Source organism: Heterodontus francisci, chromosome 4, assembly GCF_036365525.1.
Source record: "Heterodontus francisci isolate sHetFra1 chromosome 4, sHetFra1.hap1, whole genome shotgun sequence".
Classification (NCBI taxonomy): domain Eukaryota; kingdom Metazoa; phylum Chordata; class Chondrichthyes; order Heterodontiformes; family Heterodontidae; genus Heterodontus; species Heterodontus francisci.
The window spans coordinates 61,338,632-61,366,485 of NC_090374.1; the positions used below are offsets into that span (position 1 = coordinate 61,338,632).

Consider the following 27,854-nt stretch of genomic DNA (forward strand, 5'->3'; position numbering starts at 1 on the left):
TTAGCCTGGATAGAGGACCAGTTAGCTAACAGGAAGCAGACAGTAGGGATAAATGGGTCATTTTCTGGTTGACAAGCTATAACTAGTGGAGTGCCACAGGGATCAGTGCTGGGGCCTCAACTATTTACAATCTATTTCAATGACTTGGATGAAGGGACCAAATGTATGGTTGCTAAATTTGCTGATAACACAAAGATATGTAGGAGAGTAAGTTGTGAAGAGGACGTAAAGAATCTGCAAAGGGATAGGTTAAGTGAGTGGGAAAAAATTCAGCAGAGGGAATATAATGTGGGAAAATGTGAATTTGTCTACTTTGGCAGGAAGAATAGAAAAGCAGTATATTATTTAAATGGAACGAGATCTAGTACGGAGGGATCTGGGTGTCCTGGTACATGATTCACAAAAAGTTAGTACGCAGGGACAGCAAGTGATTAGGAAGGCAAATGGAATGTTGTCTTTTATTGCAAGGGGAGTGGAATATAACAGTGGAGGAGTATTGCTGCAGTTGTACAGGGTGTTGGTGAGACCACATCTGGAGTATTGCATACAGTTTTGGTCTCCTTATTTAAGGATATAATTGCATTAGAAGCAGTTCAGAGAAGGTTCACTAGACTGATTCCTGGGATGATGAGGTTATCTTATGAGGAAAGGTTGGGCCTGTATCGATTGGAGTTTAGAAGAATGAAAGATGATCTTATTGAAACATATAAGATGCTGAGAGGATTTGACAAGGTGGATGCTGAAAGGGTGTTTCCCCTTATGGGAGAGACTAGAACCAGCGGACACAGTTTAAAAATAAGGGGTCTTCCATTTAAGACAGAGATGAGGAGAAATATTTTCTCTGAGGGTTTTTAGTCTCTGGAACTCTCTTTCCCAGAGAGCAGTGGAGACAGGATCATTGAATATTTTTAAGGCTGAGTTAGATAGATTCTTGATGACCGGGGAGTCGAAGGTAGACAGGAAAGTAGAGTTGAGGCCACAATCAGATCAGTCATGATCTTATCGCATGGCAGAGCAGGCTTGAGGAGCCGCATACTCCTGCTGCTAATTCAGATGAATTGAGGGCGTTGATTAGCACATGGGATTATGATATTATTGCTATCACAGAGACATGGTTGAGGGAGGGACAAGACTGGCAGCTCAATATTCCAGGGTATAGAATCTTCAGGCGCGACAGGGGAGGGGATAAAAGAGGAGGTGGCATTGCACTGTTAATCAATGAGTCAGTTACTGCAGTAAGGAAGGATGACATCTTAGAAGTTTCCTCAAATGAGGCCATTTGGGTAGAACTTAAAAACAAAAAGGTGGTGTGTACTACAGGCCTCCAAACAGTCAGGGAGAGATAGAGGAGCAGATATGTAGGCAAATCTCTGAGAGGTGTGAAAATAATAGGGTAATAATAGTAGGAGATTTCAACTTCCCCAATATTAACTGGGATAGTCTTAGTGCAAAAGGCTTAAAAGGGGCGGGATTCTTAAAATGCATACAGGAGAGCTTTTTGAGCCAGTACGTAGAAAGTCCTACAAGGGAAGGGGCCGTACTGGACCTAATACTAGGGAATGAAGCTGGTCAAGTGGTAGAAATGTCAGTGGGGGAGCATTTCGGGGATAGTGACCATAACTCTGTAAGATTTAAGGTAGTTATGGAAAAGGACAAAGATGGACCAGAAATAAAAGTACTGAATTGGGGGAAGGCCGATTTCAATATGATAAAACAGGATCTGTCCAAAGTGGATTGGGCGCAGCTACTTGTAGGAAAGTCTACATCACATCAGTGGGAGTCATTCAAAGAGGAAAGAGCCAACATGTACCCGTTAAGGTGAAGAGTAGGACTAACAGGCCCAGGGAACCCTGGATGTTAAGGGATATAGAGGGTTAAATCAGGAAAAAAAAGGAGGCTTACGGCAGATCCTAAGCGCTGAAAACAGCCGATGCACTAGAGGAGTATAGAAAGTGTAGGGTGGCTCTTAAAAAAAGTAATTAGGAGAGCGAAGAGTGGGCATGAAAAAACGGACAAGATAAAGGAAAATCCCAAGGCGTTTTATAAGTATATAAAGGGTAAGAGGATAACCAGGGAAAGAGTAGGGCCCATTAGGGACCAACGTGGCAATCTTTGTGTGGAGCCGGAGGACATAGGTGAGGTTTTAAATGATTACTTTTCACCTGTGTTCACTTTGGAGAAGGGCGATGTAGGTGTAGAGATCAGGGAGGGGGATTGTGATATACGTGAACATATTAGCATTGAAAGGGAGGAAATATTAGCTGTTTTAGCGGGCTTGAAAGTGGATAAATCCTCAGGCCCAGATGAGATGTATCCCAGGCTGTTATGTGAGGCAAGGGAGGTGATAGCAGGGGCTTTGACACAAATTTTCAAATCCTCTCTGGCAACAGGAGAGGTACCAGAGGACTGGAAGACAGTGAATGTGGTGCCATTATTCAAGAAGGGTAGTAGGGATAAACCAGGTAATTACAGGCCGGTGAGTCTAACATCAGTGTCAGAGTCATAGAGAGATACAGCACTGAAACAGGCCCTTCGGCCCACCAAGTCTGTGCCGACCATCAACCACCCATTTATACCAATCGTACGTTAATCCCATATTCCCTACCACCTACCTACACTAGGGACAATTTACAATGGCCAACTTACCTATCAACCTGCAAGTCTTTGGCCGTGGGAGGAAACCGGAGCACCCGGTGGAAACCCACGCGGTCACAGGGAGAACTTGCAAACTCCGCACAGGCAGTACCCAGAACCGAATCCGGGTCGCTGGAGCTATGAGGCTGCGGTGCTAACCACTGCGCCTCCCAGTGGTTGGGAAAATATTGGAAAAAATTCTGAGGGACAGGATTAATCTCCACTTGGAGAGGCAGGGATTAATCAGGCATAGTCAGCATGGCTTTGTCAGGGGGAGATCGTGTCTAACAAACTTGATTGAATTTTTCAAGGAGGTAACTAGATGTGTCAATGAGGGTAAAACAGTAGATGTAGTATACATGGATTTCAGTAAGGCTTTTGATAAGGTCCCGCATGGGAGGTTGGTTAAGAAGGTAAGAGTCCATGGGATCCAGGGCAATTTTGCAAATTGGATCCAAAATGGCTTAGTGGCAGGAGGCAGAGGGTATTGGTCAAGGGCTGTTTTTGCAATTGGAAGCCTGTGACCAGTGGTGTACCACAGGGATCGGTGCTGAGACCCTTGCTGTTTGTAGTGTACATTAATGATTTAGACGTGAATATAGGAGGTATAATCAGTAAGTTCGCAGATGACACGACAATTGGTGGTGTTGTAAATAGTGAGGAGGAAATCCTTAGATTACAGGGAGATATAGATGGGCTGGTAAGATGGACGGAGCAGTGGCAAATGGAATTTAATCCTGAGAAGTGTGAGGTAATGCATTTTGGGAGGTCTAACCAGGCAAGGGAATATACAATGGATGGTAGGACCCTAGGAAGAAATAAATGCTGGCCTAGCCAGCGACGCCCACATCCCTGAATGAATAAAAAAGATAGAAAGTCAGAGGGACCTTGGTGTACTTGTCCATTGATCACTGAAGGCAGCAGCACAGGTAGATAAGGTGGTTAGGAAGGCATACGGGATACTTGCCTTTATTAGCTGAGGCACAGAATATAAGAGCAGGGAGGTTATGCTGGAGCTATATAAAATGCTAGTTAGGCCACAGCTGGAGTACTGTGTACAGTTCTGGGCACCACACTATAGGAAGGATGTGATTGCACTGGAGAGGGTGCAGAGGAGATTCACAAGGATGTTGCCTGGGGTGGAATGTTTCAGTTCTGAGGAGAGACTGGATAGGCTAGGCTTGTTTTCCTTGGAGCAGAGAAGACTGAGGGGGGACATGATTGTGGTGTACAAGATTATGAGGGGCATTGATAGGTTAGATAGGAGAAAATGTTTTCCCTCAGCGGAGGCGTCAAGAACCAGCGGGCATAGATTTAGGGTATGGGGCAGGAGGTTTAGGGGAGATTTGAGGAAACATTTTTTCACCCAGAGGGTGGTTGGAATCTGGAACGCTCTGCCTGAAGAGGTGGTGGAGGCAGGAACCCTCACAACATTTAAGAAGTATTTAGCTGACCACTTGAAACGCCATAGCATTTAGGGCTATGGTCCAAGTGTAGGAATATGGGATTAGAATAGATAGGTGCTGTATGGCCGGCACAGACACAATGGGCTGACGGGCCTGTTTCTGTGCTGTATAACTCTATGACTCTAATTCGTATGTACATATGTTTGAAAGCAAGAGCTGATCCTGCTTCACCAGGCGGCGGGATCCTGGGGTGGCATTTTGCCGTCGGCTGCCAATTAACAGACTGCTGCTGTGGCTGTCATCCAATTGAGGACGATGGCCCTCTCCTTGGAGCTGCCGGCTCAATGAGACTGCCGGCAGCTCAACAGCACCACTGCTAATGGTGGCCACTGCTGAGGCTGAAGTACACCTCAATGCCCATCAAGGAGGGCAGTCGCCACCCCCAGGGTTTACCTGTCAGTCTCTCCATGTCTGGCAGCCCCTCCAGATGCCAGTAAAATGCTAACTGGGACAGGAGATGGCCCTTAATTGGGCAATTAATTGCCTCAATTGGGCAGCCACACTGCTGAGGTTCTCACTGCTAGCAATATGCCATGGTCATGGGAAGACGCTGGGAATGTTCAGTTCACTGTTTTGGATTTTGTGTCCCTTGCACTAGAGGTTTGCTACTTGGCAGTTTTTGTTTATATTACAATGTGCTCGAGGTGTCATTTACAAAATTATTTTCAAAGCACTGCCCTGTATTGCCAGTTAAATATGTCAACCATTGCCATTTTCAAAATCTAATTGAGTTAGCCATAAACTGGTGACATGGTAACCCAGATGCTCCTGAGAAAGGATTTTCATTTTGCTAGTCTTTCGTGACGTTTCCATAATATTGGCTTTGTTATTAAACTTATTTCATAGGTCCTATTTTGAAATGTGGATGTCTATTAACATATTTCTCTGTACCACTGTTGGAACAACTAGCCATCTGCTGCTTCTCAACATATGCCATCTTTGTGTTGGCATCAACTGAACTTTTACAAGTTTGTATAATTTATACTGAATGCAGATTATTATTTCTCAGTAATCAACTATTAATTATCACTTAAACTCATCAATTGAATCACAATAATTAATCTTTCAGTTGTGAACATCATGCATCATCAAAATCGTATTGTAGCAAGAGCATCTCTTTTCACCTCTGGATCATAATTTCTGGAGTTCCCCAATGATCCTTACACGGGTCTTCATACTTACTGCCTTTTGGTAACGTTATTCTCAGACATAGAGTCCAGCTCACTTTCATCTGTACAATGATGACACTCAGCTCTACCTCTCCACCAGCTTTCTTGGCCCCACTCTTCCCCATTACCTCTGTACCATCAGACTGCTTGTCCAACATCCAGTCTTGTATGATCCATGGCTGCCTTCAAATAAACATTGGGAAGACTGAGATCTTAAGCCCCTGCTACAAACTCTGTACACTAGCCACTGACTCCAGCCCCCTCCCTGGCTACTGTGTCAGGCTGAACCAGACTGTTCTCAACCTCAACACCCTTTTCAGCTTTGAGCTGTGCTTTTGACCCCATGTCCTCGTCTTCACAAAAAGTGCCTACTTCTAGCCCTGCAACATCACCCATTTCCAACCCTATCTCAGCATGGCACTGTCATGCCTTTGTCCTCTGCATACTTGATTATTCCAATGCTGTCTTGACCAGCCTCCCATTCTCCACCCTCCAGACACTTTGTCCAAAGTTTTGGTGCTCAAATCCTTTCCCACACCATGTCCTGCTCACCCATCACCCCTGTGCTTGCTGATCTGCAATGGCTCCTGGTCCTTCCCCACTTCCATGCATAAAATTTTAAATTCTCAGCATTGTGTTTAAATCCCATCATGGCTTCGGCCCTCTCTATTGTGTAAATTCCTACAGCCCGACATCCTGTCCTTTTGGTCAACCCTCCCAATTTCCCATCCTTTAGCTTGACATCCATCTTCTTCATGATTCTGTGAAGCATCTTGGGATGTTTCTCTACTTGAAAGGTGCAATATAAATCCAAGCAGTTGTTACTGTTGAAGTGCAGTGAGTGTCATTGTCAGCTGTCTGATAGTTTCCTATTATACTTCCATTACAGCGATGCAGATTACTTTCTTGGCATACTGTTTAGTGTAATTTGATTTTGAAGTCACCCAAGTCATGAGACATGGCATGAGACCATCTCTAAAGGGTAGCCTGACACTTCATTGGCTTAATACGAGAGACAGTGCCTGGAATTTTACACTCCCCATGGGAGTGGGCTGGAGGCAGGGAAGGAGGGAGGGGGAGGGTGCCGTTCCCGTCACTTTCCCGCTCCTGCTGCAAGTTTATGAGCAGCGAGGGGAGGTGACCAACAGCCTGCCAGCCCCAGGCCAATTAAGGCCCTTAATTCCACTAGCACAACACTGCATATTCCTCATGAAATAAAATCTTGATTCCCCTGTTATAAAATGCTCTTGAGTTCAGAGTTACGAACATACGAATTAGGAGCAAGAGTAGGTCACTCGGCCCCTTGAGTCTGCTGCGCCATTCTGCCTACCCCCAATAATCTTTCACTCCTTTGCTTATCAAGAATCTATCTACCTTTGCCTTAAAAATATTCAAAGACTCTGCTTCCACCGCCTTTTGAGGAAGAGAGTTCCAAAGTCTCACGGACCTCAGAGAAAGCATTTCGCCTCATCTCTGTTTTAAATGGGCGACCCCCTACTTTTAAACAGTGACCCCTAGTTCTAGATTCTCCCACAAGGGGAAACATCCTTTCCACATCCACCATGTCAAGACCCCTCAGAATCTTATATGTTTCAATCAAGTCGCCTCTTACTCTTCTAAACTCCAGCGGATGCAAGCCTACCCTATCCAACCTTTCCTCATAAGACAACCCGCCCATTCCAGGTATTAATCCAGTAAACCTTCTCTGAACTGCTTCCAATGCATTTACGTCCTTCCTTAAATAAGGAGACCCATACTGTACTCCAGATGTGGTCTCACCAATGCCCTGTATAACTGAAGCACAACCTCCTACTTTTGTATTCAATTCCCCTTGCAATAAACGATAATATTCGATTAGCTTTCCTAATTACTTGCTGTACCTGCAATTCGTGCACTAGAGCACCCAGATCCCTCTGCATCTCGGAGGTCTGCAATCTCTCGCCATTTAGATAATATGCTTCCTTTTTATTCTTCCTGCCAAAATGGACAATTTCACATTTTCCCACATTATACTTCATTTGCCAGATCTTTGCCCACTCACCTAACCTATCTATATCCCATTGTAGTCTCCTTATGTCCTCATCACAACTTACTTTCCTCCCTATCTTTGTGTCATCAGCAAATTTAACAACCATACCTTCGTTCCCTTCATCTAAGTCATTTATAAAAATTGTAAAAAGTTGAGGTTCCAGCACTGATCCCTGTGGCACACCACTTGCCAACCAGAAAATGACCCATTTATGCCTGCTCTCTGTTTCCTGTTAGTTAGCCAATCTTCTGTCCATGCCAATATGTTACCCCCTACTCCATGAGCTTTTATTTTCCGCAATAATCTTTTGATGTGGCACCTTATCAAATGCCTTCTGGAAATCTAAGTGCAGTACATCCACCTCTTCTTCTTTGGCCTCTTTGTCTCGAGAGACAATGGGTAAGCGCCTGGAGGTGGTCAGTGGTTTGTGAAGCAGCGCCTGGAGTGGCTATAAAGGCCAATTCTAGAGTGACAGGCTGTTCCACAGGTGCTGCAGATAAAATTGGTAGTCGGGGCTACAACACAGTTGGTTGTCTTCTTGCGCCTCTGTCTTTTTTCCTGCCAACTGCTAAATCTCTTCGACTCACCACGCTTTAGCCCTGCCTTTATGGTTGCCCGCTAGCTCTGGCGAATGCTGGCAACTGACTCCCACGACTTGTGATCAATGTCACAGGACTTCATGTCACATTTGCAGACGTCTTTAAAGCGGAGCCATGGATGGCCGGTGGGTCTGGTACCAGTAACGAGCTCGCAGTACAATGTGTCCTTGGGGATCCTGCCATCTTCCATGCGGCTCACATGGCCAAGCCATCTCAGGCGCCGCTGGCTTAGTAGGGTGTATATGCTGGGGATGTTGGCTGCCTCGAGGACTTCTGTGTTGGTAGTACGGTCCTGTCACCTGATGCCAAGGATTCTCCGGAGGCAGCGAAGATGGAATGAATTGAGACGTCGCTCTCGCCTGACGTATGTTGTCCAGGCCTCGCTGCCGTCGAGCAAGGGACTGAGGAAACAGGCTTGATACACTTGGACTTTTGTGTTCTGTGTCAGTGCGCCATTTTCCCGCACTCTCTTGGCCAGTCTGGACATAGCAGAGGAAGCCTTTCCCATGCGCTTGTTTAGTTCTGCATCGAGAGACAGGGTACTGGTGATAGTTGAGCCTAGATAGGTGAACTCTTGAACTACTTCCAGAGTGTGGTCGCCGATATTGATAGATGGGGCATTTCTGACGTCCTGTCCCATGATGTTCATTTTCTTGAGGCTGATGGTTAGGCCAAATTCATTGCAGGCAGCCACAAACCTGTCGATGAGTCTCTGCAGACACTCTTCAGTGTCAGATGTTAATGCAGCATCGTCAGCAAAGAGGTGTTCCCTGATGAGGACTTTCCGTACTTTGGTCTTCGCTTTTAGACGGGCAAGGTTGAACAACCTGCCCCCTGATCTTGTGTGGAGGAACATTCCTTCTTCTGAGGACTTAAATGCATGTGAGAGCAGCAAGGAGAAGAAGATCCCAAACAGTGTAGGTGCAAGAACACAGCCCTGTTTCACGCCGCTCAGGATTGGAAAGGGGTCTGATGAGGCGCCGCTATGCTGAATTGTGCCTTTCATATTGTCATGGAATGAGGTGATGATACTTAGTAGCTTTGGTGGGCATCCAATCTTTTCTAGTAGTCTGAAGAGACCACTTCTGCTGACGAGGTCAAAGGCTTTGGTGAGATCAATGAAAGCAACATAGAGGGGCATCTGTTGTTCGCGGCATACATCCACCAGTTCCCCTTTATCCCCAGCACATGCTACTTCTTCAAAGAACTCCAAAAAAGTGGTTAGACATGATTTACCTTTCGCAAAACCATGTTGACCCTGCCTGATTACCTTGACTTTTTCTAAGTGCCCTGCTATAATGTCTTTAATAATAGCTTCCAACGTCTTCCCTATGTCAGATGTTGTGCTAACTGGCCTGTAGTTTCCTGCTTTCTGTCTCCCTTTTTGAATAAAGGAGTTACATTTGCTATTTTCCAATCTAATGGAACCTTCCCCGAATCTAGGGACTTTTGGAAAATTAAAACCAACACATCAACTATCTCACTAGCCACTTCTTTTAAGACCCCTAAGATGAAGTCCATCAGGACCCGCAGACTTGTCAGCCCACAGCTCCAACAATTTGCTCAATTTGACTCTATGACCACTTCCCTGGTGATTGTAATTTTCTTGAGTTCCTCCCTCCCTTACTTTCCTGATTTACAGCTATTTCCAGGATGTTACTTGTATCCTCTATAGTGAAGACCGATGCAAAATCCCTTTTCAATTTATCTGCCATATCCTTATTTTCCCTTATTAATACCCAGACTCACTTTCTACAGGACCAATGCTCACTTTGTTAACTCTTTTCTTTTTTTAAATATCTATAGAAACTCTTACTATCTGTTTTTATATTTCTAGCCAGCTTTCTCTTGTGCTCTGTTTTTTCCTCCTTATTGATCTTTTAGTCATTCTTTGCTGCTTTTTATATTTTGTCCAATCTCTGACCTGCCACTCATCTTTGTGCAATTCTATACTTTTTCTTTAAGTTTGATACTATCTTTAACTTTTTCAGTTAAGCACGGATGGTGGGTCCTCCCCTTGGATTTTTTCTTTCTCGTTGGAATATATCTATTCTGTGTATTCTGAAATATCCCCTTAAATATCTGCCACTGCATCTCTATTGACCTATCCCTTGCCCTACTTTGCCAGTTCACTTTTGCCAGCTCTGCTTTCATACCCTGATAATTTCCCTTATTTAAGTTTAAAATACTAGTCTTAGACCCACTCTTCATATTATGATTGCTGCTGCCTAGGGTCACTTTTACTATGAGGTTGTGAATTAATCCTCTCTCCATGCACTGTACCAGGTCTAGCCTGCTCTCTGGTTGGCTCCAAAACGTGCTGTTCTCAGAAATTATCCTAAAAACTTTCTATGAACTCCTCATCTAGGTTACCTTTGTCCATCTGATTTTTACAATCTATATACAGATTAAAATCCCCCATGATTATCGCCGTACCTTTCTGATGTACCCATTATTTCTTCCTTTATACCTCGTCCTACCGTGTGGTTACTGTTAGGGGGCCTGTACACCACTCCCCCAAGTGACTTCTTGCCTTTATCCTTTCTCACCTTGACCCAAACTGCTTCTGGTTTCCTGAACGTAGGTCATCCCGCTCTATTGTGCTAACATCTGCTAAAATCTAGATTCAGAAAGTGCTATTGTAGCCACCGTGTCTTGCTAACCTCTTGCAGGAATAATACCAAAAAATGGAGGTTTTATTTCAGTTTTAAATTGTACTGTGTTCCATTTTTGACACCAAACATTAAGGAGGTTATATGGACCTTGCAGGGCGCAGATTCACCAAAGTGATCCCGTTTTGAGGACTGGTTGCATAAACTTGACATGTATTTCCTTGAGTCTAGAGGTGGGGGGATGATCTAATCGAGATCTTTAAAATAATGAAGGGGATCGATACATCGAGAAATATATTCCTCTGGCAGGGGATTCCAGAACAAGGGGACAGGTGATGAGATAAAGAGAGATGGGAGAAGCGGCAACAGGAGAGAAAAAGACTTCTTCGACTCATTGTGACAAGACCTAGAGGAAGATTCACTTTGTGTACGTGCTATATATTCCTTTCAATTTGATCTGGATCAGCGTATTTGTTTCTAAAGTTGCTTGACAAGGAAATATTTAATTCTGCTCCAGGTTAGTCCAGTGCCACAGATACATTAATTTTATGTAAAATGAGTTCTAAAGATGGATATTTATCACATGTAATTCTATCTTTTGATTACAGTTAACCTCTGCTGGCCCACCCCTGTGATCCTCCCCTTTCCACAATCACCGCTGTAAGTTTTAGGTTTCAAAAGATCAGGCCTTGAATTACTGCCAGCATATCAGGTGTTCCTTCAGTTGGCAACAAATGCCCAGCTGGGGTTCATTCAACAAGCCACTGAATCTCTGCAAACTGAATTGAGAAAAGTAATACCACTCCTGCTATACTCAGTCACAAGCTGTTTATGTTAAATTATTGTCATTGGAAGATCAAAGAAACAGATGCCACCTTTTAAATACCCTGCTCTTTTGTTTCTTGCAACCTCTTATTGATTAAAGTAAAATACCAAATAAAACTACAAATAACAGTTTTGTAATAAAGCGCATATTAAAGTTATGACTGTAGACCTTGCAGAACAAGCTTGAGAGACTGAATGCTCTAGCCATGTTCCTATATACCCGGAGCCTGACTGTCAGATTAATCTTACTTAATCTTAATGTTGCATTGCCTTTCCATATATTACCAGATCTTAATGTTGCAGTGCTGTCAATTGATACTTTTCGTGCTGACATTACCAACTTCAACTTAGTCTGCTTCACCTTTAGCTCTCACATTCTTTAGCCAGGAAGCAACATAATTATAAGGTGTGTGTGTGTGTGCGTGTATATCAATGTCTGTATATCCTCATGAGGAATGTTAGTCTTTGGGAATGGAACACTTACCATTTTTGAGAGCCAGTAACAATGAATCAATCCTGGTACAGATACCATATTGTTAAGTTCAGTGTCTTCAAAAACGGTGTGCCTCAGAGGGGCATAACTTTACTCACCAGTAGAGCATGTACAAATTTCCCACACCTGTCTGAGTGAGAACCAGGAATTGGGTTAGTGCCATCCAAACTCATTTCCCATAGTATCTTTACTGTCAACAGAGAGGGGAGACTTTCATCTTGGGATGAATTTCAACCCAGGTACCAGAGGGGAAGGGCACATATCTATTCTGCTGCATCATCCAAATGCCCTATGTAACATTTTGTCATGAAGACCCCCACCTGCCAAGAATGAGGCATATTAATTTTGTCATATAAACATTAATTTTAAACTGTTGCTGGAGTGAAGAAATGACTTGTTTAAAAAGAGATCACCAGACATTTGGCTGGAAGACATTTGCATTTTAAGAGACAGTGCTTGGAGAGACAAAAGAATTGCTCACTGACTCAATTAACAGAGATTGATCTGGGCAATGGTGATCCACGTCTTGTCGATGTAAGAGGCAGCACTACACCACCCCCCACCCCCCCACCGAGAGTTTTGAAATCCACAAACACAGGAGTTTGTTTAAACAGTTAGTCACATGACTAACCTGCTGGCCAACTTGGAGCTTTGAATTGTGCTCACAGGACAGTTTGAAGGCGGACTACAGATTGTAACCGAACCTGGAACAAGAGAGCCTCTCTTCTGGTTGGCTCGCTCTCACTTTCTCACAAGCCTCCGGACCCACTGAAGACACGTAAACCTCAAGAGAGAAAAGACTCCTACATCAAAACAAGTTAAAGTGTTAACTGGGCCCCAACGAACACCAGACTTACCGGCAGCCAAAGACTCAACATCAAACTCAAAGGACTGTAACTACAATCCAGCTATTGCCTCAAATTTTTCCCCTTTATTCTCTCTACTTTTTCTGTCTCTATCTGCGTGTGTGTTTATCGCGTATGCATGCTAGCGTGGTCGTGTTGCATATTCGTAGCCGTTCCCCGAATTAGAGCTTAAGATTAATAAACTTCCACCTTTCTTGTTTAAATCTAAGAAAACCTGTCTTATTGATTTCTTTGGCTTACAATTGGAAATCAGTGAACAAAGATTCACTAAGCGGGAGCAAAAACATGGTGTTTTTAAAATTAAACCCTGTTACGGTTAGACCAGGCAAAGGCTGAGAGGGAACCCCCCCAGACCCCTTCTCACATGGTCGTAACAATTTATAATATATTTTAATGCCTCCAAAACTAATAGCCTAATTTATAATATTGAATACTATTGGCATTATTGTTTGAGAGGAGTTCCTCAGTGCAGTGTCCTGGACCCAACAATCTCCAGCTGCTTCACCAATGACTTTCCCTCTATCATAAGGTAAGAAATAGGGATGTCTGTTGATGATTGTACAGTGTTCAGTTCCATTTGTAACTCCTCAGATAATGAAGCAGTCCATACCTGTATGCAGTAAGACCTGGGGAACATTCATGCTTGGGCTGATAAGTGGCAAGTAACTTGGTGCCACACAAGTGACAGGCAATGACCATATCCAACAAGAGAGAGACTGAATAGCTCCAACAAGAGAGAGGCTCACCATCTCCCCTTGACATTCATAAGAAATAGCAGCAAGGACTAGGCCATTTGGCCCTTTGATCCTGCACCGCCATTCGAAACGATCATGGCTGATCTTTGTCAACTCTGCCTTCCTGCACTATCCCCATATCCTTTAATTTGCTTCGTCCCCAACAATCTGTTGCCCTCGGTCTGGAATATACCCAACAACTGAGCATCTATAGCTCTTTGAGGTAGAGAATTCCAAATATTCACAACCCTTTGAGTGAAGAAATTTCTCCTCATCTCAGTCCTTAAAGGCTGACCCCTTATTCTGAGATTGTGACCCCGTGTTCTAGATCCCCCAGCCAGGGGAAACATTTTCTCAGCATCCACCCTGTCAAACCTCTTAAAAATGTTATATGTTTCGATTAGATCACCTCTCATTTTTCTAAACTCTAGGGAATATGGGGCTAGTCTATTCAATCTCTCCTATTAAGGCAGTCCTTCATCCCAGGAGCAATCTAGTGAACCTTTGTTGCACTCCCTCTAGGGCAAAGTGTGTCCTCTTAGGTAAGGAGACCAGAACTGCACACAGCACTCCAGGTGTGGCCTCACCCTGTGCCCTGTGTAATTGTGGTAAGACCTCTTTACTGTTATACTCCAATCCCTTTCTAACAAAAGCTAACATACCATTTGCCTTCCTAATTACTTGTTGTACCTGCATGTTAACTTTCTGTTATTAATGTACAGGGCGTCCAGGTCCCTCTGAATGCAAATGTTTTCCCAGTCTCTCATCATTCAAAAAAGATTCTGCTTTTTCATTTTTTTATACCAAAGTGGATAACTTCACACTTCGCCACATTGTATTTCATCCACCATTGTTCTTGCCCACTCATCCTACCTGTCTGTATCCCTCTGCAGCCTCTCTGTGGCCTCCTCACTGCTTATTTTCCCACATAACTTTGTATTATCAGCAAACATGGATGAATTACACTCAGTCCCCTCATCTAAGTCATTATTATTGATTTTAAATATCTGAGGCCCAAGTACCGATCCTTGCGGTACCCAGCTAGTTAAAGCCTGCCAACCCAAAAATGTCCTGTTTATTTCTACTGTCAGTTTATGTCCATTAACTAATCCTCACTCCATGCCAATCCCATGACTACTAATTTTGTGTAATAACTTCTTGTGTGTTATTTGGCAAACACGATTTCCCTTTCATAAATTCATGTTTTTTCATGCAGCGAGTGGTTAAGGTCTGGAATGCGCTGCCTGAGAACGTGATGGAGACAGGTTCAATAGAAGCATTCAAAAGGGAATTAGACAGTTATATGAAAAGGAAGAATGTGCAGGGTTAGGCGCAGAAGGCAGGGGAATGGAATTGAGGGAGTTGCTCTTTCAGAGAGCCAGTGCGGGCACGATGGGCCGAGTGGTCTCCTTCTGTGCTGTAACGATTCTGTGATTGACGCTACTTAATCAAAAGGGTGAATTGTCGAATCCTCCATCATCGATATCCTGGGGTTCACCATGGATCAGAAACTTATCTGGACGAGCCACATAAATACTGTGGCAACAAGAGCAGGTCAGAGGCTATGGTGAATAACTCGCCTCCTGATTCCTCAAAGCCTTTTCACCATCTACAAGGCACATGTCAGGAGTGTGATGGAACATTCTGCACTTGCCTGGATGAGTGCAGCTCCAACAACACTCAAGAAACTTGACACCTTCCAAGACAAAGCAGCCCATTTGATTGGCACCCCATTCACAACCTCAATTAAACACTCACTACTGCCAGAACTAGCACACAGTGGCTGCAGTGTATACCATCCACAAGGTGCAGTGCAGCAACCCGCCAAAACTCCTTTGACAGCACCTCTGAAACCCACAATCTCGACCAGCCAGCAGAACAAGGGCAGCAGGTGCATGGGAACACCACCATATTCAAGTTCACCTCAAAGTCACAAACCATCCTGACTCGGAAATATATCGCTGTTTCTTCATCATCGCTGGGTCAAAACCCCAGAACTCCCTACCTAACAACACTGTGAGTACTTGCACCACACTGACTGCAGCGGTTCACGAATGCGGCTCATCGCCTTCTCAAGGGCCGTTAGGAATGGGCAACAGTTGCTGGCCTTGCCAACGATACCCACATCCCATGAATGAATAAATTAAAATAATAGAATTATTCAATTAACCTCAAATGTAACTTGTGTCTTATATCCCCATTATGCTACACCCCAGAATGGTAGGATGTAGTTTATCTTTACAGTCCCCAATATCTTGCGTTTCCAGTCGCTACGGGACCTCAGCAACAGATACAGGAATACTTGAGGACTGAAAGTAGATGCTGTCCAAACTGGCAAAGATGCGTTGCATGGGAATTTCCAAGAAAGATAAGGGAAAAAGTTTTTGAAAAACACAATAATTTCATGCAACAACCTGATTGATAATGTGACACCCTCAATTTTCAATTGATGGCAAGTGAAAATGACAAATGTCTAACACAACCAACAACATCCACATCACACCTATACCCGAGTGAAACTGTTCCATTGCTTTAAAACAGTGTGTTACTAAGAAATATTTTTTAATTAAAATTTTTGCCAATGTTTTTGTTTGTCTGTTAGCTTTGCCTCAGCACCAGCAGTCACACCTCCAAGCCAGAGATTTGAGCCCATAATCTAGGTTGGCACTTCAGTGCACTACTGCAGGAGTGCTACACTGTTAGAGGTGCCATATTTCGGATGAGATGTTAAACATCTGCTCTCTAATGTGTAAACGATAACATGGTACTATTTGAAGAGCAGGGAAGTCCTCTCAGTGCCCTGGCCAATATTTATTGCTCAACTAATGCCTAAATGAAAAGATAGGCAAATTGGCTGCATTTCCTACAATACAACAGTGACTACACTTTAAAAGTACTTAATTGGCAGTAAAGTGCTTTGGGATGTCCTGTGGTCGTGAAAGGTGCTATATAAATTTGCATTCTTTCTTTTTGCTTTACTTCAAAACCACAGTAGCCTGTATCAAAAAACAGAAGAATTAAAACAAAAACACAAACGAGGAGATAAAAACCTATATTCCTTTAAAGAAGAACTTTTCAATTATGTAAACTGAAGTAGAATTGGAAGTATGGATAAGCAATTTACTATTGCACAATAGGAGGCACAGCTTGGCTGCTTAATTGAAGGTGTTCTTCGGGGGCCTCATCCTTCAAACAGCTAAAGCTTCAATGGCGATCCATAAAGCTTGTGTGTCCAATGTTGCTTAAATAATGTCCGTGGAAACAATAACATTGGACTTTTGAGGCTTTTCAGTGTCTTGTAACACATCAGTCATGCTATAAAATACAACTCTAATCATTCAGTTTACTCCTTGGCAACGTTTTAAAAATGATAATTAAATAACAAGTTGCTAAATAGAGCTGCCAGTTTCAGTAACTAACTCTATGGTGCATTAATTTTTATTTCAATGTTTCATGTACTTTAACTGAAATGTTAATGTGGGGGTAATCATTAATTTGGTACCTGATTTATTTGATTTCTTAGATTTACAGGCTTTGATGTCTAATACACAGTGCTCAGTATAAATGGTCTTTGGGATAAATAAGTGCATCTGATTAAAACACTACCAGACAAGGAGCCTCTGTCTTAAAAGAGACATTTTATGGTATGGGGGACTCTCCAGGCAAAGATAGCAATAAAGGAAGCCAGACTGACAACGTCTTTGTTTTAAACTAATTTTCCCATAAAATCCTCCATTGGAGAATAATATGTAGGTGGGTGTGTTAACAAAATGCTTCCTATGCATTTAAAGCATTGTACAAAGAAAAGGAGGTGGAGATGCCATGTTTCAGCTCTGCTGGCAGCATAATTATTCTATTAGCACTTAAAAGGGGAGTGAAATTATTTTATGGTGTGAGTGACAATACGCTTTCTTGTTCACGCTGTCAATCCTCATGTCACCATCAGCAATTAACATGTCACTACCTGGCACAGAATGCATTTTAACTGTATGGCTGTGAAAGACAATTTACTTTTATTGACCTATACAGCATTTGCTGGATTTAAAATAGGATCACACAAATTCAGACTCTCTTTTCTTAAATATTTTGTAAACTCCAATTGCTTTTGCAATCCAGTCAAAGCAGTAACTGTTAAATTACAGAATTAAGTGATAGTCGTTGAGTTTGAGGACAAACATCATTTGTATTTTTAAAAGAAAATGTTCAGAGAATGTTTTGCAATTTGTGATGTGGATAGCTTTATCAAATATGGCTATAATGTTTGCAAACTGGTAAAATAATGTATGGCGATTAATTAATTTATGGAACTGTTGTACATAACCAATGCATGGGGCCTCCCCCCGTTGATTGCACTCCATGGTATAAATGCACCATAAAAAGTGGTTGAATAGTTCAGTGAGGTGGCTTCCCAAAATAAATACAGAGAACCAGAACTCTATATTCCACACCAGAGCCCAGCATCACTGGCACCCAGCTATAAAAATAAAAGACCAATTGGTGTTTATGGACTTCACACTCTTCTCTAGACAGAACCATCAAAAACAGACCAGTGTAAGAGCACCTATAATAATTAAAAGATGCTAAATAGGGACTGAGCCAAATAAAATGTATTCCATCTGCAAGGAAGACCTTTATAATTCACTCAGGATGCAGTCTCACAATCTCCGTTATCCCATTTTAATATTCTGTTCACGCAACATGCAGTTTAAGTGATTGAATGTTGAATAAAATGTCCAGATAACATAATTTGTAATATTTTAGTTTTCACATTCTTTGCACAAACACATGCAGCATAAATCTAAGTCTGGATCTTATGTTTTCTGTCAGTAAAACGTATTTTGCTGTGAAGAAAGCTCAGGGTTCTTTTCTCCCTACTAACAAATCAAGAAAAAAAAATCTTCATTTAGATTAGTTATTTGTTACTGGTTCTATTTCATGGATTTAAAAAAAGTGCTGGATTTTTCCACCAGAGTAAGGGTCAGAGCAAATGCATGCTTAGGGTAACTAACCTTGAGAGTCCTTTGGGTCCTTTCAAAAGTAAGTGCCATGGTTGCCATGCAGGAATCAGAGTACAGCTCTTGTGTGACCTGTGATATTTTGCGGGTCACTGCAGTGCTTGTCAGAGAAACTATGAATCCCCTGAATTGCAGTGGTCAAGCTATTTTTCAACCTTCGCCTTAAGTCGATAATGGACATTTGGTCACTGTGTGATACAGGGAAGTTCGTTTTGACACTCTGGCATCTCCTACATAAAAAGGACTCAGAATGTAATCTCTGTCAAGAACATGGTCACCAGCTAATTTAAAAAAGGCTGGCTTTAACAAATGGCATTTAGATTTTTCCCTGGTCACAGTGCAATTCAAGGTGGGATTTTCTATGCCTGTCAAGTATTCTGTTTCCTTTTGGTGCTCTAATACCTGTGTTTATTACTTTACAACCCTGGTTGTCTATTGAAGTTGTAAAGTTCAGTGTACCCTTGTTGTTTGATCCTGCAAAATATTTTCTATCACAGTGCTATGTGATGATATGGTTGCTTTTAAAGTTGCAATACCCTATAGAAATTTCTACATAGAAATTGGAGCTAAACAAAAACCACCGGGAAAAACATTTTGCTCTGCTTCAATCTGTGTTAGCGTTTTACCCCCTCAGTGCTATTGGTATTGATAAGTTTGTGATCTTGTCCACTGCTGTCTTTAGTTTCTAACAGCTGCAACAGCCAGGATCTAGAAACAAAGATAAATTTCATTTTATAACATAGATTGCAAGACTTGCCAAACTCCATGTTCCAGAGCATGGTCCATGGGCAATTCTATAATTCTATTGAATACAAGCCACTGTCCTTGCTGTGTTGTGCACTCAATTATTTTTTCTTCTCCTTCATCCTCCCTTTCTCCGAATTTTTTTTCCTCACATCTGAAAATGTTGATCTCTTGTTGAAGGTATTGCATGCAGGAGGTTGACTCCAATACATTGTTCTTCTTCTTCTGTATAAGTCAGGTAGCTACTTGCTGTTTAAACCAACTTAAGCCACTGGGGAGTTTCCGTTTTTCTGTGACAGTTAAGAACAGGAACACACTTTGTATTATAAATTATTTTTTCCACACATCAGCAGCCATTCGTATAGTCATATTACAGGGAGAAAAATAGAATGATTTCCATTTATATAGCGCCTTTCACGACCACTGGATATCCCAAAGTGCTTTAGAGCCAATGAAGTGCTTATGAAGTGCAGTCATTGTTGTAATGTAAAAAGCATCTAAGTCAGTTTACGCACAGCAAGCTCCTACAAACAGCAATGTGATAATGACTAGCTCATCTGTTTTTTGTGCTGTTGATTGAGAGAGAAATATTGGCCAGACCATAGGGGATAACTCTCCTGCTCTTCTTTGAAATAGTGTCTTGGAATCTTTTACTCCCCCTGGGAGGGCAGATGGGGCCTTCGTTTATTGTCTCAGTTGAAAGATGTCACCTGCAACAGTGCAGTGCTCTGTCAGTACTGCACTGGAGTGTCATGCTGCACTGCAGAGGCAGCCTAGATTGTTATGCTCAAGTCCTGGAGTGGGACTTGAACTCACAACCATCTGAGTCAAAGACAAGAGTGCTACCAACTGAGTCATTGCTAAATCAATAGAAGTTTCATAAGCTACCTTTTTCAAGCAGCACGTCTCTGAACTCATCTGTAAAATCAGGGAGAAGCACCAAAGACACTTCAGACACTTCGACTAGGGTTTTGCAGTCCACAAGGCAGCTGCCTACAACCTCGCTTCGCTGCTGGCCTCAATTTCCCCTTTCCCGACATTAATTTGAATCTGGCGCTAAGGCAAGGGGATCTCCAGGCAACAATGATGTCATCAAGCAGATAAGTAGCCAATCACATTGAAGCATTCTCACAGACGGCAAACCAGGAAGTTAAAAGTACTGATTATCCATCACCTTTAATTAAATTTTATAGAGAGCAAAATATATGATTAGGGCATACACATGGGATTAAGGTAGAAGCTGAAATATCATAAACTTTTGAAAAATAAATATTTTTTAAAATGTGGATTTGTTTTATCATAATGGAGAAATTTGACAGCCTATGAATATAAAATTAGTTTTTCAGGGCCAGTGAGACTGTTTAACACTAATTATGAACTTAGTACACTGTTCAAAAAGCTAATTGCACCTCATTAACAAGTGTAACTTTTTCAAGAGTTTTTACAGTGAGACGAATAGGGTAAAAGGGCAAGTTCTTGTCAGATCACTGATTTCAGATTTATTGCAGTGGGGTACTTCAAGAGTGGACCCTATGGAGAAACTAGAATCACTGACAGCAACTTCTAGATTTTGGCATTTAACTGCGTATGTGCAGACTCCAGAGTTGCTGTCAGCTTCAGAGGGGTAATGATGGTGAATGCTGACAGTTTTGCTGTCATTACTACTGCAAAATCTGGGCCTTCCCTATTTCGGTTATAATCAGGAATGGGAACTGAACAAACATCCAGCACTTATTCTCAACGAGGAAGGAAATGGGAAGGGTAACCTATCCCAAGTCACATGTACAACTAGTCAACTACTTAGAAACAGAATTAAGGAGGAGCAAAATGAAGATAATGGGGAGGGAACAAAAGTAATAATTAGCTAATTGCGTCAACTTGAAAATTGTTACTGCATGTAAGTGAAGATTAAATGGAACTCATTACAATTGCTTCTGCGATGCAGGTTGTGCCACTGGTACAAGGCTGAGTTGTTTCTGTTCAGAAGGAAGCACTTAAAAGCCAAATAACCTAGACAAATTACCAGCATTAGCTGTATTAATGTGCAATAGTACCAGAATGCTTCAATGCAAAATAATAAAAATAAAGAAGCCAATAAACAGTCATCTGGTTTACACAACCTGTTAATTCATGGCATAAATAGCAGCTGTGTGAAATTAGTCGAGCTTTTCTATACTTTGTACTGTGCAATTCTATATTTATGGCAAAATGTAAACCCCTCCCTATCCATGCTGTATATGCTTATAACTTTCCTGACATTTCCTTTCTTCCACCATATTATTTTTTTCTCTCCAATCCTTTGGCATGAAATTCATTCTCTTATAACATGAAAGCAAACATTGATGGGGGAGGATGAGTTTCCCATGTGAATGCAGCTTTTGAGTTGGTCTGGGTACATGACTGGAGACCCTGGGGGTAAAAGTTAGAGTGTATTGATGTATAGAGTAATTAAGAGGAAAATTGCAGCTTTTGTTTGATGCAGCTCTCCAGGTGTCTCTGGCTTCATTCTGCTAACAGTACAATTTCCGACACAAGCCACAACATAACCTCACAAAGGGCAAATTGGCTGACATATCTCAGTTGATCCTATCAAAAGTGTTAGTAACCATTGGAAGGAAAGAAAGAAAGAAAGATTGATTACAAAATTAATAAATGGTTTGCAGCTCAATAATTAACTAAGTTACCCATGGAATCCCAAACCAATCTGCAAATGAAACCCTATACTTTAAAGATGTTAAAAATGATTTTTTAAAAAGGTAGTCATTTATAGTTAATTTTCATGGCTGAGTAAAATTGTAATAAACAACTCCTTCCAGACAAGGCGCATCAGTCATCAGTTTCCATCAATCTGCAATTCAGGATAAATCCAAAGCTGTGTTAAATTTTCCAAAAGAAGAAATAACATGGAACTATTTGAACAATTTTAACTGCACTCAATTATTCTAACCAGCTTCATGAGATGATTCAGTTTTGAATGTCTGTGTCCACTTGACCATATTTTGCACTAGCATTCCATTGTTATAACTTTTTTTTTCAAAATTCATAATTACATTATCATTTCTATAAGCTGATGGTCTTCTGTAGCAGCTTCCTTTATTTATCAACTAAAGTCTTTGGCTAGAAAGAAATACTGGACCAATTTCTGAGAAATTAACTTTGTCTTATTTTTAGCAAAACCAAATAAGCAGTGGTTTTATAGCCAATATAAGCCAGGCATTGGCCAGGGAAAGAACCCAGCAAGTAGTGACCCTTCATTGTTCTGAAACCGGAACCTCCATAACGTAAAACTTTTGTAGTCCTTACCATAAGTGCTAACTGCTTCTGTGCATGTCCCCAGTAAATCTTCATTAAGTGCAGTTGTAATGCAGGTTGGTAACAGCAGGATTATACAGTGAACACCTGTTTTGTGTCAGTTTCTTTCTGCATATTTTTCATGGCATACTAAACAGTGCAAAGTGGTCAGTAAGTAGTGTCCCTACCTGCATCCAGATGCCTCTATATTGGTTCCCAAGCTGGTCTGAAATTACAGTCAGTATTGAAAGGAACAGTTTTGGAGGAGTCCCCTAAATGCATCTTGCTCTCTAACCAGAATACCTACTGGTGAGATTGATGGTTCCTGTGGGGAGTACAACCACAACCAAGTCCACGGCACCAGGGGTGGTTCAGCTGTACGGTGGGGGAGGAGGAAGGTCAGAAAGACAATGGTGATAGGGGGTTAGTTAGGAGAACAGATAGGCATTTCTGCAGCTGCTTGCGTGCTCCCAGGATTAGAAGGTCTCCCTGGTGCCAGGTTCAAGGATGTCACTATGGCTGCTAGCATTCTAAGGGGGGAGGGTGAACAACCAAAGGTTGTGGTCCATATCAGTACTATCGACATAGGTGGAAAGAGGGATGATGTCCTGCAGGTAGATTTTAGAGAGCTAGGAAAGAAGTTAATAGGCAGGACATCAAAGTTTGTTACCTCTGGATTACTCCTGGTGCCACACATTAGTGAACACAGAATAGGAGGATTATGCAGATGAACGCCTTACTGGAGAAATGGTGCAGTAGGGAGGGCTTTAGGTTCATGGAGCATTGGAACCAATTCTGTAGGAGGTGGGACCTGTACAAGCTGGACCTCAACATGGCTGGGACCAATATTGTCATGGAGAGGTTTGCTGGTGTCGTTGGGCTTGGAAGTTTGCAGCACAGGAGGCCATTTGGCCCAGGTTTTCCCCCCAAAACTGCACATCATGCTCTAACTGTGGCCTAATGAATGTTTTGTATGAAGCCATAATTTCTTATTCTTGTACTCTATGCTGCTACTTATAAAGCTCAAAGTTTTTATGGCCTTTATTATGGTTTGAGATACCAGCACTTGCAGTTGTTCGTGGGATGTGGATGTAGTTGGCAAAGACAGCATTTATTGCCTGACCCTAAGTGCCCTTGAGAAGGTGGTGATGAGCCACCTTCTTGAACCGTTGCAGTCCATATAATGTATGTACACCCATAGCGCTGTTCGGGATGGTGTTCCAGGATTTTGACTCGTGGGCTATTTCCCTTGAACTACTGACAATTCCCCTTCATTGTTTCCTGCTTTACTCCTGGTCAACAACAAATAATTCTTTGTGCAAACATGCAAACTTCTAAATTCAATAACCTTTGCTTCCAACAAAGTTGACCAGGAAACAAGGAAAGCCACAAGATAAATTAAGGTTCTGAAGTAACTTTTTCCCTACTTAATTAAAGTATGGAATTGCCACATAGCACAGTGCAAATTTTCAAATGGATTAAACCCTGGTGAAGGAGAGATGAGAAATGCTCAGTGCAGGTTCTGAAAGATGGTTTAGAGAGCAAGGTAGAATTGCATACTTTGTTTTTTTTTATTCATTCATGGGATGTGATCATCGCTGGCTATGCCATGCTATTGCCCATCCCTAATTGCCCTTGAGTTATGTTGTTATGTTAGCTATATAGCTATCTATCCAGCCTATGTAGTATCATCAGTTTGAGGGAGGCTTTGATTGGCCAATGGGAGACGTTTTTAAATGTTTAGGAAAGCATTTTTAATTAATTTTAGTTCTTTCCACATTGATACTATCAGGGTATATGCCTTACTGTGATTCAACCAAGTGGCCTATATGTTAATACATGTTAACTCTGTTTCTCGCTCCACTGATACTGCCAAACCTGCTGAGTATTTCCAGCATTTTCTGTTTTTATTATGGCCAATATGTTAAATTTGTTGTTCTAAGTTTGAGATCAGTAGTTCAGACCATTTGACTTGCAAATGGAAAAAGTGTAGATATTCATTACATTTCTGTCCGATCCTTCTCAGTTCCACCCCAGAGCGATCCCATTGATAGCGACCTACATGATGTGGTTGACATAGCACCAAGTCGAAAGCGACGGCATCGGCAGCCACAACAGAAGAATATAGTGGCACAGACCCCAAAAGGTTCTCCTGAAAAGAGGTGAGAGTTTTCTGAGGAGATAAAGTGTTTTTTCATATGTGAATTGAGGCTTTGAAATGAAACTGTGAGCCATTAGCATGAGAATGCTTAACACCACCATTAAAAAAAAGTGGACAATGATGTCATACAAACACGTTAAGCATATGTATATTAATACCACACAGTTTTGTTTCATGGCTGAAATGTTATACAGTCTTTTTGGTGTGTAAACTAATTGCATGGGTCAGTTAGAATCAAAAGTGAGTTAATTGGTTATGTAAATTAATGTTGTAAAACAGTGATAGTGAACATTACTCAAAATGGTGTGGCTTAAACTAATTAGCAGCTTACTGGGAAGCAACTGTGTTCCTTTAGAATTTCAACGGCAAAGATTACCATCTTTCTGATATTCACTGGCTTCTTGTTCTGTATGCGATCAATTTGAAGATGTGTGTGAATTTAACATGGAATATTCAGACATTCTTGCGACTGGATTTTAAGATGATCCTGAAGGCATTAGTTTGCTTTAGCTCAGTATATATTAATTATATTTTTATTTTACTTACACTAAAATTTCAGGATTAAAAATGAATCCTGTGAAATCTGATTCTGATACATAAAAAGGAAGAACAAACAATTTTTGGAACAACAAAGTGGTTGCTTGTGTTTTAGGAGTTTATCATAATTAGAGCTCGGGGTGTGGGAGGTGGGGAGAGTTACTTAAAATTTCTACTTACCTAAACCTGTTTTTTGTATCAGTAAAGGAACAATTCTTCATTTTCATTTAGTGAGGTATGCAGTTCTTCATAGATATTATATACTTTTTCATTGACTGCGCCTCCAGATCATTAAAAATTGACAATGCAGTTTTATTGGTTAAAAATAATAAATGGTGATAAATTGGCCCATTCCATCCCCATTCACTACTTCAGCCTCTGACTATAATAGTCCCTCAGCCAGACTAGGAAAAAAAGGATTTCACTGACAGATTGCTGTAGTAAGGGCACCCTATTCCATTTGGAACAAGTAGCTAGTTACCACAAAGAAATGTCCTTAACCCAAACAGCTCCAATGGGAATTAGACATTGATTTCTTAGAATAAAGAAAGATGATGGAGATGCAGCAGACAATCCATTTAGGTGAGGTGTTTTCTCTTGGTGCACCTTTGCCGATGGCTGTGAAGGCCAATCCTTCAGAGGCAGGTTCTGCCACAAGTGCTGCCAAGTGACGCTGAGAGTTGTTTTAAAATGAAAACAGCTTAACATCAGGGAATTCTGAGGTCACCTGGATAGAAGTGTTATTCAGAACCTGAGTATCTTTATAACAGGTGTACATTCCATCAGAAGCTAACTTGGTAATACAAAGAAAAGCCATTCTGTCATGTTCTCCTTAGTGCCATCACACTCTTCCAATGTTACGATGAATAAGAACATCATTTACATTACCTCCCCTCCAAACGTCACTCAGGGCAAATGCAGTAAAATGTTTTATTCCTGCTTCTCTGCAAAAAATCGCATAGGGTAAGGTGTTCAAGCAGTAAGACATCTCTGGCATGTCACATGCACTGCTTGCATCCAGAAGATCTTTAACAAAAGAATCTAGCAGTACCTTAATCCTTGCTTTACACAAGAGCAAGTCCCATCACTGAGAGTCTGCAGTACGTCATTCCATTCCCTCATTGTTTCCTTCTTCTGTCGTTGTGACTTTACCGCTCGTTGCGCGGAGTATGGTTCCCTATGAAACCAACCTTTGAGGCGCTGTGAGGGTCCTGCGTGGGTGAGGAACATTTATTGACGCAGTGGGTTTAAGTTCGATTAGTGCCGTTTCTGATGCCATCCTCCAGGCTGCATCCTGAAAGACAGTGTACGACTGCACCTTGTACTGTTCGTCCATGCCAGTACCCTTCAGGCCACCTCTTCAGGTCGTCTGCAGAGACAATTTTAAAAGAGTGCTTGCCATTTGGCTGGTTAGCAAATATTTTGACTGTTCTTTCATTAATAACAGAATGTATTTTAACAGGTTTCTTCCCCTTAGGTCTCAAACCAGGTTTCTGTTCAAACTTTCTCTCCTGAACTCACTCCCCGGTTACAGGTTGCCAAGCTTTGTTACTTACCTGTTTTTGTCTATTCTTCTCTCTGATCCTCTGATCAGTTTCAGGAATTTGATCAGCTACCTTTTTTTAAAATTCATTCATGGGATGTGGGCATCACTGCCTAGGCCACCATTTATTGCCCATCCCTAATTGCCCTTGAGAAGGTGGTGGTGAGCTGCCTTCTTGAACCGCTGCAGTCCATATGAGGCAGGTACACCCACAGTGCTGTTAGGAAGGGAGTTCCAGGATTTTGACCCAGCGACAGTGAAGGAACGACGATACAGTTCCAAGTCAGGATGGTGTGTGACTTGGACGGGAAAGTTGGTGGTGTTCCCAAGCATTTGCTGCCCTTGTCCTTCTAGTTGGTAGAGGTCGCGGGTTTGGAAGGTGCTATCTAAGGAGCCTTGGTGCGTTGCTGCAGTGCATCTTGTAGATGGCACACACTGCTGCCACTGTGCATCGGTGGTGGAGGGAGTGAATGTTTGTGGATGGGGTGCCAATCAAGCGGGCTGCTTTGTCCTGGATGGTGTTGAGTTTCTTGAGTGCTGTTGGAGCTGCACCCATCCAGGCAAGTGGAGAGTATTCCATCACACTCCTGACTTGTGCCTTGTAGATGGTAGACAGGCTTTGGGGAGTCAGGAGATGAGATACTCGCTGCAGGATTCCTAGTCTCTGACCTGCTCTTGTAGCCACAGTGTTTATATGGCTCCTCCAGTTCAGTTTCTGGTCAATGGAAGCCCCTAGGATGTTGATAGTAATGCGATGGTAATGCTGTTGAATGTCAAGGGGAGATGGTTAGATTCTCTCTTGTTGGAGATGGTCATTGCCTGGCACTTGTGTGGCGCGAATGTTACTTGCCACTTATCAGCCCAAGCCTGGATATTGTCCAGGTCTTGCTGCATTTCTACACGGACTGCTTCAGTATCTGAGGAGTCGCGAATGGTGTTGAACATTGTGCAATCATCAGTGAACATCCCCACTTCTGACCTAATGATTGAAGGAAGGTCATTGATGAAGCAGCTGAAGATGGTTGGGCCTAGGTTTCAAATCTAATTGTTGCTGTCGAGTCAAGGAGTCAGAAAGCGTAGAGGCAATAAAAGAACCACGAGTAAGTGGTGTATGCATTTCAACACCATACATTAAA

The 27,854-nt window shown here is 42.1% G+C and overlaps 1 protein-coding gene across 6 annotated transcripts in view; it reads left to right on the plus strand.

The window, feature by feature from the left end:
* Positions 1-27,854, plus strand: part of xrcc4 (X-ray repair complementing defective repair in Chinese hamster cells 4) — a 678,103-nt gene that overhangs the window by 464,004 nt on the left and 186,245 nt on the right. For all 6 annotated transcript variants that reach the window (XM_068029637.1, XM_068029638.1, XM_068029635.1 and 3 more), the window contains one exon: positions 24,504-24,639. In XM_068029637.1, coding sequence (XP_067885738.1) covers positions 24,504-24,639 — 136 coding nt within the window. The remainder of the gene's footprint in view (positions 1-24,503; positions 24,640-27,854) is intronic.